At 36.8% G+C, this 21,350-nt stretch overlaps 1 protein-coding gene across 1 annotated transcript; it reads right to left on the reverse strand.

Moving 5' to 3' along the window:
* Positions 1-1,839: 1,839 nt before the first annotated feature.
* On the reverse strand, positions 1,840-18,767 carry LOC134497743 (1-aminocyclopropane-1-carboxylate synthase-like protein 1). The gene is made up of 14 exons (XM_063303622.1): positions 18,545-18,767; positions 17,136-17,195; positions 16,409-16,479; positions 15,136-15,205; positions 14,014-14,080; positions 13,448-13,545; positions 13,173-13,250; positions 10,705-10,805; positions 9,048-9,134; positions 7,040-7,085; positions 5,891-6,032; positions 4,268-4,410; positions 3,484-3,637; positions 1,840-2,099 (listed from the first exon to the last, which is right to left on the reverse strand). Exons 1-14 carry the CDS (start codon positions 18,710-18,712, stop codon positions 1,921-1,923), a joined length of 1,464 nt encoding a protein of 487 aa, XP_063159692.1. The 5' UTR covers positions 18,713-18,767; the 3' UTR covers positions 1,840-1,920.
* Positions 18,768-21,350: the final 2,583 nt, after the last annotated feature.

A 21,350-nucleotide genomic window follows, 5' to 3' on the forward strand; every position in this document is an offset into this window, starting at 1 on the left:
AATCTGGTAATACAGATAACAGTCCAGCATCAGAAGAAATCCAGGTATTTTAATTGGCATGCTTGATCTGGTAACTACCATTTGGAAAGCTCAAATATTAACCCATGCTTTCAACAATCTTATTTTTATCTTCAGCTATTTCAGCATTTTAGCTTTCAACTTTTAGGTATTTAATATCTGTGCATTACTATAAACAAATTTGGTGCAGTATAAACTTTAAAAATGTACAGAAACATTTTAAAAATAAAAATTAACTTTTTGGTTAAGCAATGTACAGTAATTTATTCAAATCAGATGCCTGAAATGTATTAATGATGCAACACAAACTCCAAGCAAAGGATTTGTTACAATAGATTAGTGATCTTCAGATTTTACAAACCTAAGATCCAACTTCTCTATATTTAAGATCTCTACTGTAAAAAAGAAGAGTGGAATTAGAATTGGTTCTCCATTGCAAAACTAAAAAGTACATTAATTCTGTGCAGCTTAAGTGAAACAACTCTTGGACAAACCGCATGTATTCAACTACTATTCAATCAAACCCTGTTTGCTTAAAATCCTAATTATGCATAAAGTGGTCCTGATTCTTCTTTTAGTCAGGATGTTTTGAAGCTATTTCAGGTAGTCCTCAGGTTATGACATAATTGGGACCAGGAAATCCATTGCTAAGTGACGCAGTAGTAAAGTGTGACGTGACAATATTGCTTAGTGATGGCAATTCCAGAAGTCCTGGTTACCGCCATCAAATGAGGACTGTATGGGTTAAGTCAAGACCTCACATAATCACTTCTGACTTCCTTCTGGCTTCCCCATTGGCTTTGCTTGTGGGAAGCTGGCATGGAATGTCAAAAATTGTGATCATGTGACCATGGCTCAGTGTGATACAATCATGAGCTGGGCACAAGCACCCAGATCACTATCACATGACTGCAGGGATGCTGCAATGGTTGGAACTCTGAGGACCCATCATAAGTCCCCCTGGTAACTTTGAATGGTTGCTAACAAACAGTGGTAACCAGAGGACTATCTGTAGTTGCCAGAGTGGAATCCTGCTAATGCCCAGTCCTTTGGATTTCCTAAGCATAATTATACACATGACCTTCAATATTCTTAGTTGTTAGTACATACATTTCCTTTCAAGCTTTATACAGTCCACAAATCAGTCATCTGCTTAAAAAAATAGTGTTGTAGTGCAAAACAAATAGAACGACCTGATTCCACACGAACAGCATAACATAAAAGACACTAATATAACACAACTGAATGATAACCAGAAAAAGTGAACTTTCTTAGAAAGCAAAGTATGGTACATGGATAAAGCTAAGCTTCAATGTTTTTAAACATTGGTTTAACATTTTCCAAATAAAGGGGATCAATACGAATTATTCCACAAGTTGTTAGTAACAAATGCATTCACACATGCTTGACTTGGATATCAGTGATGCTCAAATATTTCAAAGTGAGATGATAGTGTGGACTAACCTGAATTATTAAGAGAGAAAATGAAAGGCTGTCTGCATTAAATTTGTATAAAATATGTCAAGGCCAATTTTAAACAAACAGAATTCTGAGAATTCACCTGCGCACCTCTCTCTGCTTTCCCCAGTTGTTTGTCTGCCAACAGAAGCATTGCTTCAAGCCTTGGAAGCTGTCTAACAGAACGATAGCTGAGAAATGGTTGGCTGCTCTCCAGTATAATTTCTCTCAGCATGCACTAAGGAAAGAACTAAATGCTTCAATTATGAAAAGCCAATACAGAAAGCTGGTTCTAAAAAAAACAATAAATCCTCAGATGTAATAGTCCTGATATTAAATTAGTAACAACAAATTACAATAAGGTAAATGCTGTATTCCAGATTATATAAAATGGGGAGTCACACAATACATAAACACAGAGAGATTGTTTTAGCAGTCCAGGTCTTAGAATACAGCTATTTTCTTCAGCTGTGAATATCCCTCTGACATATCATCCACTGGTGTATTTATGACAGCAGAAACAACATCATCAGACTCAACACATTTGTTTCCTTCAGGAGATGAACAAATAGTAACAGGTTCATCCATGTTATCACATAGCAGTTGTTGAAGTCTCTTAATACCTATAAAAACCAAGAGAATAATCAACTTTAGAACCATAACAGAAAGCATTTATAATCCAAATTTTGCTTGTGCATTCAACAAAAAGCTCAGCAAAGCTAAAATTAATTTATTGCTACAAGGGACACAGAAGCGCAGAGACAGTATATAAATTGCTAGGTTCATTATATTATAATGAACAGCCTTATTCCAATAGATGAGCGCTATTTCCTGAAGTCTCTCACTGCACAGAAGTGTTGAAAAAGAAATCTAAAAAATTCTGCACCCAGAAACTTCTAAATTCTAAGTTGCAGCAATACGCACTGACCTGAAGCTGATCACATCGGCTTCAATTATGTCCCAGCATTAAAACATTTTTTTCAAATGTTTTTTAGAAAACAATTAGCCTTTTCAAATTCTATTGATTTATTTTAGTAAGAATTGTACAAATTAAGGGTTCAGGAAAACACAGGTAGTCTTTGAGTTACAACCATTCATTCAGCAACTGTTCAAAGTTACGATGGTGGTGAATGGACTTACAATCGGTACTCAAAGTTCTGGCCGTTACAGCACCCCCGTGGTCACGTGTACAAAATTTGGGTGCCTGGCAACCAGCTCTCACAACCAGTTGCAGCATCCCATGGTCGCATGATTGCCATTTGAGACCTTCACTGCTGGCTTCCCCCAGGCAAAATCAATGGGAATCTCTTGTACACACAGCTTTCTTCCCCCCTTCGCTCACACACATCCTGTATCCTTTTTCCATGGCCTTCCTGCAATCACCCCCCCCCCAATGCCCTCCTCCCCTGGCCTCCCTACAATCACATGCACCCCACACTCTCATTCCCAATGTGCCACACTGAGTACCCCCTCCCTGACTTGCGTGTGGCCTGTGCCAGGCCTCCTAGGGCCTCCGTCACTCTCCTGTGGCACCCCCGCACTCCTTACCTGGGACTTCCTCCCTTAATGACCCACATGACTTAAGTAATGACAACCAGGACTGCCTGGATTGCTGTCACTAAGCTATGCAATTATGTGACATTGCGCTTTACGACATCGCTTAGCGATGGCAATCTGGTCCCAATTGCAGTCGTAACTCAAGGTCCAATTAATACAGTAATGCAATATGGTATTTTCAATTCTTACTTCATTTACAGCACTAATCAATTTTCTCACTTTGTCTCAAATGATCAAGGAGAATCAAACACATAATAACAAAAAGCTTAATGGATACTACACTAAAATATTTTCGTTTTATTTCTGTACTCTTTTGGATGTACCATACACAAGCTATTAAACTATATTCTCTAATTGAGTCTATTGATGTGGCTATAGCTGAAATCAGGGATGGGGGCTGTAGAGATGGAAAAAGAATCAGATGATCATTTTACAGAACTGAAAACTTACACAAAGTAATCTTATCTACAGAATCTGAGAAGACTACTCTAAACCATCCAGGTTCATAACAGCAGAAGGCCTTCCCAGGACTAATAAGAAGTTTTTCATCAAGAATCTTCATCCATAAATCAATTTCAGCTTCAAATGTCTGTGTTTTTAAAAACTAAGAAAAAACATGAACATGCATTACTTAAGTGCTACATAAAATTACTATAATTAACATAAAAAAGCACCTCTCGTAAAAGAATAAAAAGATCAAGATGATATAAGTTGTCAATCAATTTACTAGGAGACCTTGGTATTCAACTTTTTCCCTAACTTAGCCCATTACATAAATTTACTTCTTTTAGATCTGAGCAAATATCTTCTATTAAAGATAAAAGTCATGATTCTGTATACTCATCACTATAAGGACAATACTAGTGGTTTAATTTAAACAATATTCAACAGTGTAGTGTGTGCAAAATGTTTTAAAATGTTACAAATGCAAAATTTCATTAAACACTCTGGATTTCAATGAGAACAAGGCCACTTTAAGCATTTTAGTGGCTTTTCTCTTTTGAGATTGGAATATTTCTAAAATGTCCAGAATGAAAAACGGTGTGGTGTTTCATGTTCAAAATGTTTTGGAACAAAACGTTTTGCCTACCATTACCTCAAAATATTTTGAGTGCTTGTTATAGAAACATCAATTATTTTAAAGTATCAATAGTTTCATCCTTATTTTTCAAACAGCCAACAGAACTTATTTTCTTCAATCTATACTTTTTGTTCTTTTATTTCTTTTACAAACCTTCCTGAAATCAGCCCACACATATAATCCTCCTGAGCTTTTTAAAACAGGTATTCCAATCTTTGCAAGACCATCCACGAGAATGTTTTGAGCTTCTTTTAATCTTCTTTTATTTATTGGGAAAAAGACATTATCCAGCCATTCTGTCAAAATAATTATAGAAATGATAATGCATTCTGATTTCCTTTTCTTTATACTACCTAGACACAGTATTTTATGAATAGTATAGATGCATGAAGCTGTTACACATAACTTGACAAATGTATGACCATGCTATATCTGTAATATCCATTAAGCACTGTACCAGCCTCACAAATTTAGCAGATACAATTTAGGATAGCAGTTCTAAACTTTTTTTTTTGGGTGGACCACTGTATCGTTACTGAAAATTTTTGAGCGCTGCCACATAAAATTTATTATTACCAGGACTTGTCCTGGCTTAAGCAAAGAACACACTGAGATGAGGAGAATGTCTCCAGTGTTTATTAAAATGCTATAGTAGACAGAAAATCCTACCAAACTGAAGGAGCATGGGAAAACCCAGACAGATAAACCCCCAAACTCAAGGCGGGTCTGTTCTGGGTCTCTCTGAATGACAGTACAAAGCCTCTAGACTACGCATGCGTTTTCCCCCCTGGATAGGGGCCTCCTCCTGCTCACCATCTGTACTCATAACATTGAGTGTGTCATTGTTCAGCAGACAAAAATGGAAGGCTAACTAATTTCTATGCTCCAAGAAACGGAATTTATATACTCTCCTCTGCCTTAGGTTTTTATCACAAGCTAAAGTGGAAAGAAACAGAGAAAATCTTGTACAGCCTTCATGTAGCACACTAATATTTGCAAAATACACACTCTAGAAAATTAGTTTGTCAATTTTTCTATCGCTGTACAATCTGTTCTTTCTGTAATAATTTTAGAGTATGAACAGGGATGTTAGAGAATGTTGGTTAGCCCATGGTTTTAAGCTTAATAGCTTAGCTTCAAAAAGTGACTCATGGTATAGAAAGGTTAGGTAATCTGACATCTTAACAAATCTATTGAGTATTTTGCTAATCATGATTGCTAATATGGATAATATCAACCAACAACAGTGGCAAATTAATAGTAAAAGAAAAATACAGTGGGTTTTAACTGGATTCCAGTGTTTAGTTATGTAACTTGCCACTGACTACAATAATGGTTGTCAAATCATGGTTTGGTCAGAGTTAGGGTAATGGAGTAAACTAAACTTTTCTGGTATGCAACAGCTATTGTTCTGAAGACCAGAGTTCATTTTTTAAATTAAATTAAATTAAATTAAATTAAATTTTATTAATTTAATTTAATTTTTTATTTTATTGTGCCTTCAAGTCAGTGTTGATTCCTGGCAACTGCCTGGACAAGACCCTGCAGTATTTTTGGCAAGATTTTGGAAGTGGTTTGCCATTGCCTCCTTCCTAGGGCTGAGTGTGTGACAGGCCCAAAGTCACCCAGCTGGCTTCGTGCCTAAGGTAGGACTAGAACTCATGGTCTCCTGGTTTCTAGCCTGGTGCCTCAACCGCTATACCAAACTGGTGCTCCGCTCATTAGTTAGACTCTGCTTTGTCTACATATGCAGTCACATTTTCAGGTTTGTCTAACCTCTGTCTCTAAGGATTTGTTGGAGAACATGCTGCACAGGGCCAGGACATCCATGGAAAATCACCAGCTGATTAACTGCTTTCCTGATATAATGGTTTCTGGTGTATAACACTCCAACGCGGACACCACACATGCCAAAATCCTAGAAGGGAGTCGGGAAGTGGTAAATAGAGAACAATGTAATTTAAAGTGCCTTAAAATGGCAGTGTACCATGCATATCCATACATAAATATACAGAATTTCTAATTGGTAAAATATGGAATTTCTCAAGTTTCATTCATATAATCCAAAAATTTACATTCTTTTATAAATTGCTACCCTTTTATGCACAAAGCAGAATTTATTAATAACTTGCCCAGTTTATCTTACCAAGTTAGTAGTAGTAGATGATATTTTTGGCTCAGACCATCATGTAGATCGTTAGAAAAAGAAGAAACAACAGTTTCTGAGGGCAGCAGTTTTTGAGTGCTCTGACTGCCTAACTGCAGACCTAGCAGTTTTGGGAGGGCAAGGCAGGGAGATTTGTTTTGGTGGTATCAGAAATTTTAGCAGCAGACAAAAAATATTAATAATAACAATGTTGAATAACTATGAAGAGGACATACAAATATATGCTTCGAGTTAACTGGCATTTGAAAGAATGATTATGCCCAGAAATGTATGCATGGCATCCAAGGGGTGGGCATAAGAGAGGTCACATGATAAAATGTGTCATGGAATCAAGATGCAAGTACCAGTGTTTACACACTTCCACCAGACACTGGGACACAAGTGCATAAGGGCAGGATTTGTGTCATGGCATCACTATATGTGTGCCATTTGTGTGTCACCTGTGGCTTGCTGCAGATGCTGAATATTATGAAAAACTGAGGGGAGGTCTTCTTACCACTTTCTTTGAGGATGCATTTTGATTTCTTTTAAATTAAAGAGATTAAACTGTGCTTTGAGTTTAATTAGATTGCATAGTCCCACTAGAAACTAGGCCTTTTGTACCACAGTAACAGAGACAAGAGACTGAACTCCAGATTGATCAATACCAATAGCATAAATAATTTCTACAGTGCAAACTGAATAGGATGGAAGAGGAAGATTTGACATTTCAAATGTTCAGGTACATTTTGAATACACACTGATATCAACTAACCTACCTTGCTAAATCCCCACATAAAATGGGTCCGGTCTGGATCTGGTAAACTAAAAAGAAATAGTCAGAGAAGTAATTATCTTTTTTAAAAAAAACTTCAGTTATAAGGACAATGACACCCCGATCAATAAAATCTATTATTGTAATAGAGTTCTACAGTGTTAATTTACTAGTGGCCCTTACCACTCACAGGGGTTTCAATCCAGGATAAAACCACCACCAATAAAACTGCAAACATGACATGACCTTGAATTGGAATTGCAAGGTTATATTCTGGAGATTACAATCATCCTCTTCCTTCCATATTGTTCATCTACATAATGTATCTATATTTGCTTCTTCTGTGGATTCACTTGTCCTGCTTGTGCCATGTGGCTCATTTTTTTTTCTATTCCATGCAGTTCTTTCATAACCTCAGTAGAATGGCATCAAATAACTGAAAGGCCCCTCCACTGAGACTGTAACTGGGCCACATAACACAGAAAAGCCATATGGTGCAAGAAAGGGGGCTCTCTCCATCACCAGCTGAGTGTGTTGCTCCAAGAACGCTAATTGTGTCAAGAAAACCATATGGCGCCTTGCAAGCAAGCCAATGAGATCCACTGTAATTCAGCAAGGAGGTGCAACGCGGGTATAGTACATTGTGCAGATGACCTTACCGATTCTCAAAAAATGTACATTACAAATGTGCAAAAGCCCTTCCACCATTTTATACATGCGTAAAGTAACAAAAAACAAGGTCAAGATCATAAATATGCAAATACATATATACAGAAGAATGAATATAATAGACAGTTCCATACAAAAGATGGGAAAAGTTTGGTTTAAAGGTGGTTGCCTGTCATATTGCAGCATGGCTACGGGCAGAGGCAGTGCGCTTGGATTTGGTTGTATTGGAGCTTAATGAAGAATTCCTTAGCTCACAGAGGGTGCTAAATCATAGTCATAGTATTAAAGAGCAGTAATACAATTAAAAAAAAAATGAATTTGGCAAAAGAGATGTTATTTTCCAACCATTAGAAAAATGACATGATAGCAAGACTAAAATATGTATATATTGATACAACAGCAGCAGATTTCATTTATAAATTTGGAATGGAAGCGAGCTCTGTTCTTCCTTATCCACTAACCACCTCTAAGCAAACAACCTTGAACAGAGACCACATTAGACTGGGGGAGGGGGAGAATTTTCTGTGTAATACTGTGTGCATTTGTACGTGTAATAGTGCGTGGTACTTTTGCTTATATTGACCACCAAGAGGCAGTATGCAACTGGGTTCATCCTGTTTGGGCCTCAGCAGGTGTATGTAGCCATGTGTTTTTCTATAGGGTTCAAACCCTCTACCGGTAATTGAAAGTACGGCCACTGCACTTTAAGCGACTATGTAAGTTCATTGACTTTATCTTGTATATGAGGGCATGATATACAGGTAGTCTTCACTTAACGACTATTTGTTCAGCGACCATTTGAAATTATGCTGGCACTGAAAAAATGGCCTTACTACCTGTGCCCGAAATTACGACTATTGCAGCACCCTTGCAGTCACATGATCAAAATTCGGGCGCTTGGCAGCCCACCTGCACTTACAACTGCAGAGGTGCTTCAACTCCCCCCCCCACACACCTCTGCCCTTTTGGAAGCCCTGCACTCTGCCTTGGGGGCAGGAAGCCCACCTGCAGGCACAAGGCCAATAGCAAGCTCCACCCTCCCCAGCCTGCATTTCTTCACCCAGCTACCTCCTCTCCCAGTTCCCCGCGCCTACTTTTGCCTTTTCCACTCAGCCGCCACAGGCGAAGCAAAAATGCCTGGCTGCCTTGCTGAGTCATTTCCGGACCCAGCTTCTCGGTCATTTCTTCCACATGGCTCCTTCAGAATGCTATCTTCTCATCTTATGCTATCAGCAGCACTGAGAAGATAGCGTTATGAAGGAGCCATGTGGAAGAAACATCCATTTATGGAAATACACATGTATACATATCTGTGGTGTTAGACATTTAGAAATCGTTCTTACCTCTTTAAGCTAAGGATGCTTGTGAATGTGGTATCACCATATACTGACAGCATGTAAATTTCATCCATTATTACATGTAACTCATACCTATATACAGAAAAAAATTAAGAAGTTCTTAGTCTCCATGCATTCTTTTTGATACATGGATTCATTACTGTAGTTACTACTTAATATACTACCTGTAAGCCTACTTATTTACTTCTACATGTACAATTCTTTATACAAAACAGACTGATTTTATTATTCTTTATAGAACAGCTATATATAATTACAGTAAAGCAAAAGCTAGTAGTCTTCAGAATATGTTCCAAGTTCACTTTTTATTGAAATTGTACAATCAATAAATTAATCAAATACCTTCTAAGTACTACACAATTAACAGTTTTAAACATATTTAAAAACTCTCACCAAGCACTCTGGGAATCTTTTACATTACTACAGTGAAAGCCACAGAACATACAACAAACTGAATTCATATTTCCAGTACTTGCAGACATTCAGAAGTCTGCTACTGAAAGATTCCTGAATTTCCAGAAATGTATCAGCAGCTACTTAATGTTTTCCTAAGAACTGTTTCTTGGAAAAAATCTGTTAACTAAGAATCTTATCTCCAATGTCAAATGTAGTCCCAAGTTTATAATGTCATATGGAAGGGAAACAATTATACTAATGTTGAGGCGTAAAAACCCTCTGAAATTATAGTTGTTTCTACTCTAAATTAGTCACTAAATTAAAAAAAATCATGGAAAGATGGAGGTAGCATTATCAGATTTGAACTTACAGCTAGTAGAACCATGTTATTCCATTAAAAATATTTCTGAAAAACTTGTATTAAAAACACTCATTTTTTGCTTGACTTAGTCTGCAGTCCAATGCCTGGCTATTTTTGATGGCTTTAAGATATCACGTTCTTTGTTATCTAGTCTTTGTACCTTCTCTTCTTTGTTTCTCTTTTGGTCTTTGACTGTAGATCAATAAAGTTTAGTTGAAAGTAAGACTAAGTATTATGGACATATTTAAAGGTACAGTGATTAAGATAAATGAGCATTACAAGAATGTATCCAAAGATAATTAAATATTTGAATATACTGCAGTAAATGAGGCAACTGGAAATATTTTTTGTTCTTCATTTAATCAAAACATCTTTTTGAGAAAAGATATGGATACTGTATATTTATTCATATACCATGTAGCTTTCTACTCACTGGTTTTAAAAGTTTTTTAAATCTCAATATTAGAGGCTTTTCTCAACCCCCAATTCATAAATTGCTACCAAAGTACTTCTGAAATCAAGAGTTCAATATATTGTAGGCTGCTATTACTACTGATTTTGGCAATGACCATTTTTACATTTCTGACATAAATATATATAAGGCATCTGAGCTTTAACAAGAGTAACTCTGCCTTAGCGATGCATACATTAATATTCATTATAAGTTACATCTTTGTAAATTAGCTATTGAAGAATTCTTATTTTTTCACAAAACTTGTATCTTAGATCTTCTTAGATCTTCTTGCCCCAATACATTTCCTAAGTAGGCCAAATAATCATAGCTGACCCATGCCAAATGAAATGAGATTGCCAAAATCATTTTCATAACTGAAATATTGCATTATGGAAAGTTAAAGCCCAAACAAATAGCGCTAGGACTCAAACCTGTGCGCAAACTCTAGACATTCTTTCAGTAACTGTGCTGGGTAAATGTCCCCTAATGGATTGTGAGGGTTGATCAGGATTAATGCTCTGACTCGGATGCCCTGAAAAAAGAAAAACTGATAGTCGGAGACGCCAACATGACGTCAACATACTTGCAGACTGAGTCTGCAACACTGCCATCCTTTATTCAAGTGTCAAGCATGGAAAACAGATGAATTTTTACATGCATATTATTCCCGCAACAGCAGTCTCTGTAACCCAAGAAAATGATCCAGAATCACAGCACTTTTCTCTTATTAGCTTAAAATGCTTTCATCAGTGGCTAAAAAGGTAATTTCTGAAAGTCTAAGAATGCATATTTTATATCAGTTAAAACAGGCACTTCAACAATATTGCATTCACCAAGTTATAACCAAACAAGAACATTTAGATTTTTTATTTTTAATTGATTTTAGATATAAAATAATGAATAAAATAACTGAAAATAAAAAACTGAAAACTTTCTGTATAAATACATGGCATTTTTCAAACAATGTCAATAGTTTTAGTAATCAAATCAAAAGAAGGTAAATACAATATTCCACAAAAATGTACAAGCAACTAGTGAAAATGAGCCACACTATTTCATCATTAGTAAGAATTCTACTAATTTTAAAAAATCATGTGAAGTGTTCACACTTTGCAGTCCTGATCCAGAAATATGCACTTGCAGAGAATGACTCCTCTATGCCTATTTGCTATGCAGAATTGTTAAAACAATTGCCAACACTTACTTTTACATAAGCAGAAAAATGTACCCAGAAACATATTTCTGTGTTCATATTCTCTTTCTTGGATCAGCAACAATTATTTCCTATTCCTATCAAACTTGATTTGATGTAGCCGCATTATATATGATACAAATTGGCTTTGGACATCATTATGATAAACTGTGAGTTAAGCTCTAGTAGGACATTAAGCTCTGACAAGTAGGGCAGAGACATTTTACTCTGTTTTATTTACTTTCCCTCCATCTCAGTATTAGAAGACAGCAATGTTGAGCTGCTCAGCTCTTTAAGTTTCAGGGCCCACAAAGGGTGAAGTGGAGGCTGGCTGCTCCATTTGAATATCTCAATTCACAAATATGTTGCTTCCTCAAATCTCATTTTTAAAAGCTTTTTTAAAAACTATTCATATTGAATTAGAATCTAATATAAGAACAAAACATAATGTTTAAGTGAATAATGAATTAAACTTCCAACCAAAGGAAGAGAGAGAGGAATTAAATAATGGGCAAGAAGAATCAGAATGAACTGAACGGAAATGTTAAGAACATTTTTACAGGTTTATGTATATGTTTGTTGAATCATTGATTTTAAATCACAAGAACTCTGCACTTTTCATCCTTGTTATATAATAAAAGAAAAGTTAGCAAATCCATTCCTAATTGCATAAAGACTTCAGGAGGATATGGCATATAAAATAATGTCATTAAAAATGTAGTTCTTCGTGGCTTACAAATCTGCATCACAACACTGTATTCTAGTTGGAAATTTAATATTTGAATACAATGCTAATAAACTGAGTTTTAATTTAAGCAAAAAAGAACCCCACCACACACAAATTAAATTTCTAGCCTGCATTCTTACATAGAAAAGCCTAAATACATATTGGGCTGCCATCAGACAGATTAGCTGTACCATCCACAAACCTAACAGTTCCCAAACCAGACTCAAGGCCTTTCCCCTGGGTACCCCAAATCTAAAGAAAGACTCTCAGGGCATGCAATGGACTGCTGTGACTCAAGTCATCATATGAGTAAGTTTTTGCTTGCTCTGTGCTGGATACAAATCATATATTCAATCCACAAAATGCAAAGCTTACAATTCTCCCTCCTCCCAAACTGGGGTCTTTTATTATAACCCTCCTGGGTACCTCTCTTGGAGCCTGCTAAACTTCCTGTTACACCTTATCTTTTAGATTCAATTTTCTTTTAAATTAAAATATTGTTTACTGAAAGGCATCTACCAGCCATCTTTGTTTTATTACTTTTGAAAATAAAAGTGGTGTGCTGAAGCTGCACAGCAGCTTGTTTGGAAATATGCCCATCTACTTTGAAAAAAAGGATAAAGATTCAATGAGAGTGATAGGACCATCCTAGAGATAGAAGGCTGGGTTGGTTTGGTTTAGCGGGCATATTTTGTGACTAGTCCTATTTACCCTTGCAGCCATTTGGGGAAAGCATTCATGACACCACCTTGAAATTCCATATGTACCCACTGGGCTAACAGGCTGGGCAGAACAGTAATGGTGATGGCAATGGAGGCAATATAGGAAGGGGAAAGACCCACAAAGATGATCTCCCACTCTTCCACACATTTTCCTCTCTTGTACTTCAGTAGGATATATTTTACCGGACAGGTGAAAATCTATTACAAATAGTATTCATCCAAAATTAGAATATGAAGTTCAATCAAAAGTATTCCTACCTGTTCCTTGGCTCTCTGATATGCAGCTTCTAATTTTACAACTGTTAATTGAAAAGGCTGGCTTCCTTCATCAGCTACCTAAAATCCAAAACTCTTAATGTTAGTAATTCAGTAAGATATTGCAATTATTATTTAAAAAATTGAATAAAGTTGAGGAAAACATCAAAACCTTAGTCAATGATTAAGCACGCTAGTAGAACTTCCTCTTTCTTCTACTGAAATGGGTAAATTTAATGCAGCACTTCCTTATTTATCTTTAATGAAATAAAATTTACCTCACTGAATAAGGGTACATGAACAGGTTGCATTCCACCATACAGCCAAGTTTTGGAATTTATGCCACCGTAATATGGAGTTGGAATAAGATATCCATCTGTAAGTAAGTAAGTAAGTAAGTAAGTAAGTAAGTAAGTAAGTAAGTAAGTAAATAAATGGAAATCTTTTTCAGGAGACTTTTATTAGCTATTAAAATTAACACTATATTATTTTGCTTCGTTTTAATTATTTTGTTCCATAAGTCCTGTTTTAAAATAATTATTGATTACTAATATGCTACAAACACTTATTAAACATATTATCAGTATTTGATCCTTTTTCATTTTTAAAAAATTATTAACTAATGAGGGTCTATTAGAATTATAATGGGATATTTAAGAGTGCACACCAACAATTTAATGTCAGCAGTATTTTTTTCAAATCACAGAAATAGCTTTAACAGTAAATACTAGTTATCACTTGATATCAGTCAATGAAAGATACATTTCTTTAAAAAGACACCTCTGAAAATTATGATAGCATTTAACTACTGCAAAATTACACAACCACACAAAAGCTGTCTTACCTCCAGGATCACACAACACAGTTGAAAGAGTTGCAAAGACAGCACAGCAGCCATTCATCACAATAATCTAGACAAATGCCAAATTGCAATTAATAATATTGCTAAACATTTGAAATACTAAGGGACCAGTCTAAAAACAAACATATCATGGTTTTAGCTGGTATCTAATAAATCATTATGGTACTGAAAAGCCTAGTAGACTATAATGTTATTTGAAATTAAGTTCTATATTACGGGTGGTCCTTGCTTAGCAACCATAATTGGGACTGGCAACTCCATCGCTAAGCACCACAGTTGCAAAGCAAAATATCATGTGACCAAACCAGTTTTATAATATCACTTCCATTTCCATTGTTAAGCGAATCATTATGGTCATTAAGCAAGACATCATGTGACCGTGACTTGTGATTTTACTTCCACATTCTCCACTAATTCTGCTAGTTGATCGCCGGCTGTGAATCTCGCAAATGATGATCACATGACCACAGGATGCTGCAACGGCCATAAATGTGCACGGGTTGTGAAGCACCTGAATGACAATCATGTGACTACGGGATGCTGCAACAGCCATAAATGTGAGGATCGGGGGGAAAACCCGCTTTGCGACCAAACCATTATAACAGAACGGTTAAGGCAGTCAGTAGGTGAGGACTACCTGTACAACCAATATTTCCACATTGTGTGACAATGGTTAGGCAGTCACTAGAGAATGCCTTACCGGTTTGATAGGAAAGTATGCTGAATGCGGAAGGTGATGGTTCCAGAGCTCTGAATGAAGATATTTCAAACAGAAATAGGACATTTTCAGAAATGTAAGAAATCTGAATATTATTTCCAAATAATTTATCATTGTAAATGTATCTATGCTGGGATTGATTATCTGAAGAAGCTGGGAATCTAAAAGTTACCTAAATTCCTATAAGCAAGCTATAATTAATAGTTACCTATAACTAGTACTTAGGCATTGGTTTGAGCATAAAAATATTGTGATAAATCCCAGCATAATTTCCAAACCAGTTTAAAAATAATAAATGTAAGCAGCTTTGTTAAACTGACATTTCAGATAAGATTCATCAAATTTTAGCAACATTAAATAATGAAAAAAATGTCCTTGTCTCTTACATGTTCTGGATCTAGCGGTATTGAAGCATTTGCATATTCAGTAAGAAATTTGGCAATTTCTTCTCGGAAGCTAAAATTTAAAAATATATTTCCAGAATGAACACATTAGCCAAATAATTTGCTGTAACATTTTCATCTATTATAAGGAAAATCATACAACTGAAATACAAACAATTCATGACGGACTTTGTCTCTTGAAGGAGCAAGCATAATTTGATAAACTGATTTTTAATTTAGAAACCTTGTTTCTCAGTCTGGCAAAAAGAATTACTCAAACAGTAACAAAAGTAAGGATTGTAGTATAAGAACTATAATTTTATTTTAAAATTGTTTGTTGATTATAGACACCACCAAGAATTTGGAAGGCAAATTATTCCACGTTTAGAAAGATTTTGTCTCATAAACATCAGCTGATAGAATCTTAGTGAATCTTCTGAAACCTTGGTAGCTCATGTCAGCAAGAATGGAGAAAACTTAAATTTTGCTTCATTTCCCCTCCTCTTTGAGCCAACAGAAGTGAAAATACCTACAATAGCATGATGTAAGATTAAAAACCAAGCCAGAGCAGAAGATAAATATTCATGGGCTTTTGATAGGCATACTGGGGATGTACCATCACAACTACAATTCTGACAAAGCTCTTGCAATAGAGGGCCACATCCCTCCTGATCTTCAAATAGCAGTTTGGACTGCACTCATAGTAAACCAGTACAATACTTGTCAAATTTAATGTCAGAGTTGTAATTAATTCTTTAAAATATGACTACACCTATGGAACATACCATACATTTTCAGAAAGTTATTGAAGACTGTGATTATTAATTTAAAAATACTATGGCTTTCAAATTTTTCCTGAATAACCATTGTTACAGTTCACTGATAGTTATCAAATGATCATAGTCATTGTTAGAATTGCATAATGTAAAATAGAGTTGAAGAGCCACTTAGGCTTCAAGGTCAGTTCCATGCAGCCCTAACAAATTATGATTTCGGTTCATAGCCTATCTTTTTGTCCAGACTTTTGTTTGAATATACCCAGTTAAAGGAAACCCACCAACTTTACTGCAAAACCAGTATTACTGTTAGGAAGTTTTTCCTGACAGTCACAGGAATCCAACTTCCTGTCTTTTACTGTGCATCCCACACACTGTGATAGTAGGAAACAGATACCATATACACAGTATACCCTTTGAATTCCAAGTGGAATTAGAAATATAGGCAAGTTGATTTGGTTGAAAACATGTTAAATTACTTGGGGAATGATTCTGCATACCTTTTAATGCCTTGGGTATCCAAGTACTGTAGTAAGTGAGGCTCCAAATAATTCACGTCAGGTTTTGAAAGCTGTCCATTGTTTTAAAGAAAGGGAGACAATATTTCTTATAAGTTACTTTATTTTATTGATTCACACATTATTAATGTGAAAGAGAAATTAGCTTACTTAAATGGCTTTCCTTAGTTCATCTTAGTTGTATATAACAATATAGAGCTCTACTATATAGACTAACCATGCTGTCAATTATATTTTATATATAAATTATCTATAGGAAGAAATTAGAATACAGCAAAGAACATGGGTATGACACCTATCTTTTTCCAACTGACCATTTATCAGTTGTTTCCAACATTTATTTTCTATCCCTTTATTATTTTTATAAATAACTCAAGGCAGGGAACATAACCAAATACTGCTTCCTCTTCCTATTTTCCCCACAAAAGGAACCCTGTGAGGTGAGTTGGGCTGAGAGAGAGTGACAATCCCAAGGTCACCCAGCTGCCTTTCATGCCTAAGGCAGGACTAGAACTCTCAGTCTCCTGGTTTCTAGCCTGGTGCCTTAACCACTAGACCGAACTGGCTCTCCATACTAGCCATATTATTGTGCACCGTACAGTCAAGTGTTCTTAGATTATTTAAACATAGTAAATCATAGACACCAATCTGTCAACGAATTATTTCTAAAATTTAGAAACCCATACATTTAATGAGAACCCAAACTTACCCTTTCCTGTAGTAAATCAAAACTAAGCTTGTTCTCACTTGTCCCAAAATTCAAAATGCCCTGAGAATAAAAGTGATAAATTCAACAACAGTCACCAATAACATCTTATATTTCCATAGAGCAAAGTTTTAAAGTTAAAAAAACTCTTCCCATCAGAAAAGTTAGCCTACTAAACCAAAGCGCAATATGAAAGTAATTTGCAAATGTTAAATATTGCCTGCCGTGGGTGCAAAGAAGCAACCAGTTATCTGCTCCTCAAAGACATTTATACATTATTTACTTTGTGCATTTTAAAACCTATTCATCTCATTTTTCTTTCCCCTTCCCTGCAAGCTTCTTGCACAGACAATGCTGTCTTACCTACAGGCACAGTAAGTACGTTCCAGCCCTAGACAACTGCTCTGCTGATTAAGAAGAGAAGCAACATATTTCTAATGGATGTCAGACTAAAGGTGAATTTGTGCCACTGGAGCTAACCCGACTGAACCAGACTGGCATCCTATTTAGTAGAGCTGAGCTGAAACGAACTGCAGCTGCTACCACTTCTCTCTTCTTGAATGCCTGGTTTGTTATAGCAGCTTCCCCTAGCCTGGTGCCTTTTAGATAATCTTATCATAACCACATTGGCTGCAAAGGATGGGAATAGAAATCCCACAAGTTTAGAAGGCACCAGTTTGGGAAAAACTAAAGTATGCTATGGGTTTTATAAATGCATCTTTTACTCCTGAAAGGTGTTGCAAATCTCTTATTCTGGCAATTTGGGAGTAAAATAACTGCCTTATTTCTCCACCTTTAGGGAGATCATGCTGAAGTCTCACATCCCACATTTCCTGGCTTTACTCACATCATCTTGTGTACCTGAAACACCATTACACAGCCCCCCCATCCCCCAATATCTTTGCTCCCCAAACCCTTCAAACCCTTCCCTTTCGTTCACCTCATTTACCTGTTATCCTTATAGAACACGCATCCTTTATTCAAACACTTCTACGACTGGCACACAACTCCCTTCCCCATGTTCTCTTGTCTCCCCTTATGCCTCCAACAAAGCACAGTCAACTTACATAGCCTGCCATTCACTCACTCGTTTACAAAAAACATCAGGGCTGGATTCACACAGCTCGGTAAGTCCTGGCCTCCCTTGCTAGTTTCCTTGAATATGTAATACAGTATATACCCGGCTGGGGCCCTTCCCACATGCTAAGCCATAAGCCACAGACGCCTGAAGCCTACCTACCGTTTTCTTTCCAGACACTTTACTCAGAGAGGTGAGAGATGCCCATTTAAAGATTATCCATCCGCAAAGACGACCTTTATTCTCCCCCTCCCGCCCAACAGGCTACGACGCGGCGCAACTATCCCTAAAAAACCTGCAAACCACCGCGAGCGGGTCGAAATGTCGCAGTCACCTGAGGATTTTGGTCCGCGTCGAAAGGGTCGTCGAGATACCTGTCGAAGCCTTTGTCCAGGAGCCCCACGGCGCCACCGGCGATGCGGGCTCCGCGAGCAGAAAGCTCCCCCTGACCGGGCGCTTCTCCGCCGCCAGCGCTCACCAGGCCTCCGCTGAAGTCGATCATCGTGCAGCGGAAGAAGGCAAGGCAAGCAGCTCCCCGGCCGGCTTTAACCTCAGAGGCAAAAAGAAGGTGGAGAAGGCACAAAGGGAGGGGCAGCGGTGACGGCACGCCTCAGGCTGACGCCTTTTTGAACTGCCGAGCCGGCTCCTTCCCGCCCAGAGGGCCTGGCCGAAGCCTCCGATTATTAGCCCTCCCCTCCCCTGCTCGGCTTTGCTTGGCAAAGGGGGTTCACTTCACGAGCTTGTTGGTCCTGTGAAAACGCAACGTGACAGGTTCTGCTGCAACTTGGCTCTTCTGTTGCAACGAAGGGGAAAAAAAGAAACGCACCCACCCAGACTATCTCCTTCTAATCATAACAAGCCGTCGCCACAAACAAAATGACTTCTTCGCGGAAACCAGGCGCTCTTGAAACGTGGCGTTGCACGCTGCAAAGCTTGAGTCACGTTTCGAGCATTTGCTCGCTGGATTATGGCTGTAGTTTGCTGCATTTATTCTCAGATGTGGCCTGTTCTCGAAGTGGCAGGAAAGGACAAATGCACATCATTTATACATTTACTTTAGACGGGAGTTCAAGATGACATGATTAGGGACATTTTAAAGTGTTTCTAAATTCTTCATTTAAATTATTTAAGAACTGTCAGTGGTAAAAGAATGTCTAGAAGAAGCCGGAAAGGTAATTGAAAAGGTTGTAGAATACATCCGGAATCTCCACCTGTATTTTTTGAGGAGGTAATAGCTCAGTCGAGCTGCAATATAATTAATTGTATTTTACAATTAATGGATAAGTAGAAGATTGCATCCTTGCTTTATTTTTTCAGAAAAAAAATATATTTTAATACGTTTTTAATTTTATTCAGAAAAAATAGACATTTTTGGACAATGCAGTGGTCTGTTCCCCCAATCAATAAGTTCAATAACTGTATTGTAATCAAATCGGAATGGGCAATGAAACCTAGACAGAAATAACATTGATGGAACTACTAGTCTCTGCTCCTGAATTTTATTAATAACATATTAGATTGCAGCTACCCTTAGAAAAAAAGGTTTAATAGGAAATTTAAACATACTGAATACAGCATGCATACAATTATACATTATGAGACTTCATCAATGCTGTATGTTTTGTACTTTCCATACTACTGTATCAACATATCAAAATTAAATTATGGAAACAGATAATTACATAACTCATGGTATGGTATGATACGGTATTGTATGTGCATGTGTATACATACACAGACACACATTGTAAACAAACCAAAACAGCATTATCTCCTGATTTTATCATTTGTTTGTTTGTTTGATTTCTATAGCCGCCCATCTCAGCAAGTGACTCTGGGCAACTTAAAACAATATTAGGAACAGTCCAAGAAATAATTATTGACAGTTCTGAACATACCATAAACAGCTGTGTTGAATCCCTAGGCTCCATCTATACGACTATGTCCACTCACATGGACTTTCTCAAGTTCAACAAACTAATCCTTTCCAGTTTGAGCTAGCTGATTTGTTTTGGGAAATTTGCCAAGCCCAACATTGCTATGTGTAAACAGACATCTATCTTGCATGATAGACATCTCCATTTATTAGTTACATAACAGACTAGGAAAGATAATTCCTACAGGAACCGAAAAAGTATATACAGCTTCTGTCCCTGAGAAATACTGGGTTAGGAACTATAAGAAAATCCCTGATAGGCATGAAATTAGGTAAGGCTGTACAATAAAATAAGACTTGTATTTATTATTTGCAGTGAGGAATACTTTACAGTCAGAAGTATTTTTCAAGACTTGCTTTTATCTGCAACTGATAACTCAAAGTATCTGGAGGATGCCAGGATACAAAAAGGTGGTTATAGTTTGGATTAGAGACTTACATTAATCTGATCAGAGTAGTTAGTTGGTCTGAAATCTAAAATCCTTTAAGAAGTACTCAAGTGGGGAACAAGGAGTCCACCTTTATTTAACCTTCATATGGGTGCCATAGGAATTGAGCTTGCATGCTCCCTGCCAATAAGCCAGTTGCAACCTAAACAGCAAATCAGCTAAGTATCTAGCAACCTGATGTTATTGCAAAATATCCGCACCAACTATAACCAAAAAACCATAAGACTATCACTTGGTGAGTTTGAGAATGTGTATGCAGTTACTAGGATTTTTTTTTTTAAGAAATCTTTATTACATAATTTAAACAGCTGTTCACACAACTGCCAGCCATGGATGCAATACATGTGGTTGTAACAATTGGGTTATATCAGTGAATTATTGATATTAATCAGAATTATTTTTCAAAGGCTGATTATAAAAAAGGCAGTAACTTAATGTGATGTCTGCATTTCTCCATAAACTAATTTTTGAGAAAAATTAATGGATAGCAATGGAAAGGTTATTCACGGTCGGTTGGATAGGTCAACTGAGAAGATCAGTGAAAGGACAAGATATCTTAGCATGTCAGCATCTACTGACTGAAATAAATACTGAGAAACTGAATTTAGGCTTTGTCCTATCATATGAGCAGTGAGTGAGATACAGGGATTTAGTAATGGAATGCTGACCTGCTGGTTACTTCAGATACAGATGCTGTTGTGCAGAAATAATTGGCTCCATGCTTGAAATAAGATACTGATTCAAATTTACATCCT

The sequence above is a fragment of the Candoia aspera genome, chromosome 4 (genome assembly GCF_035149785.1).
Source record: "Candoia aspera isolate rCanAsp1 chromosome 4, rCanAsp1.hap2, whole genome shotgun sequence".
Taxonomy (NCBI): domain Eukaryota; kingdom Metazoa; phylum Chordata; class Lepidosauria; order Squamata; family Boidae; genus Candoia; species Candoia aspera.

Excerpts from the sequence above, each read along its gene's own strand:
- LOC134497743 (XM_063303622.1), bottom strand. The coding sequence starts at position 18,712 with ATGATCGACTTCAGCGGAGGCCTGGTGAGCGCTGGCGGCGGAGAAGCG. Across the intron at positions 13,251-13,447 it reads ATGTACCCTTATTCAGTGAG|GTAGCTGATGAAGGAAGCCA; the intron begins GTAAATTTTATT and ends TTTGGATTTTAG. Across the intron at positions 3,638-4,267 it reads TGTGGGCTGATTTCAGGAAG|TTTTTAAAAACACAGACATT; the intron begins GTTTGTAAAAGA and ends GTTTTTTCTTAG.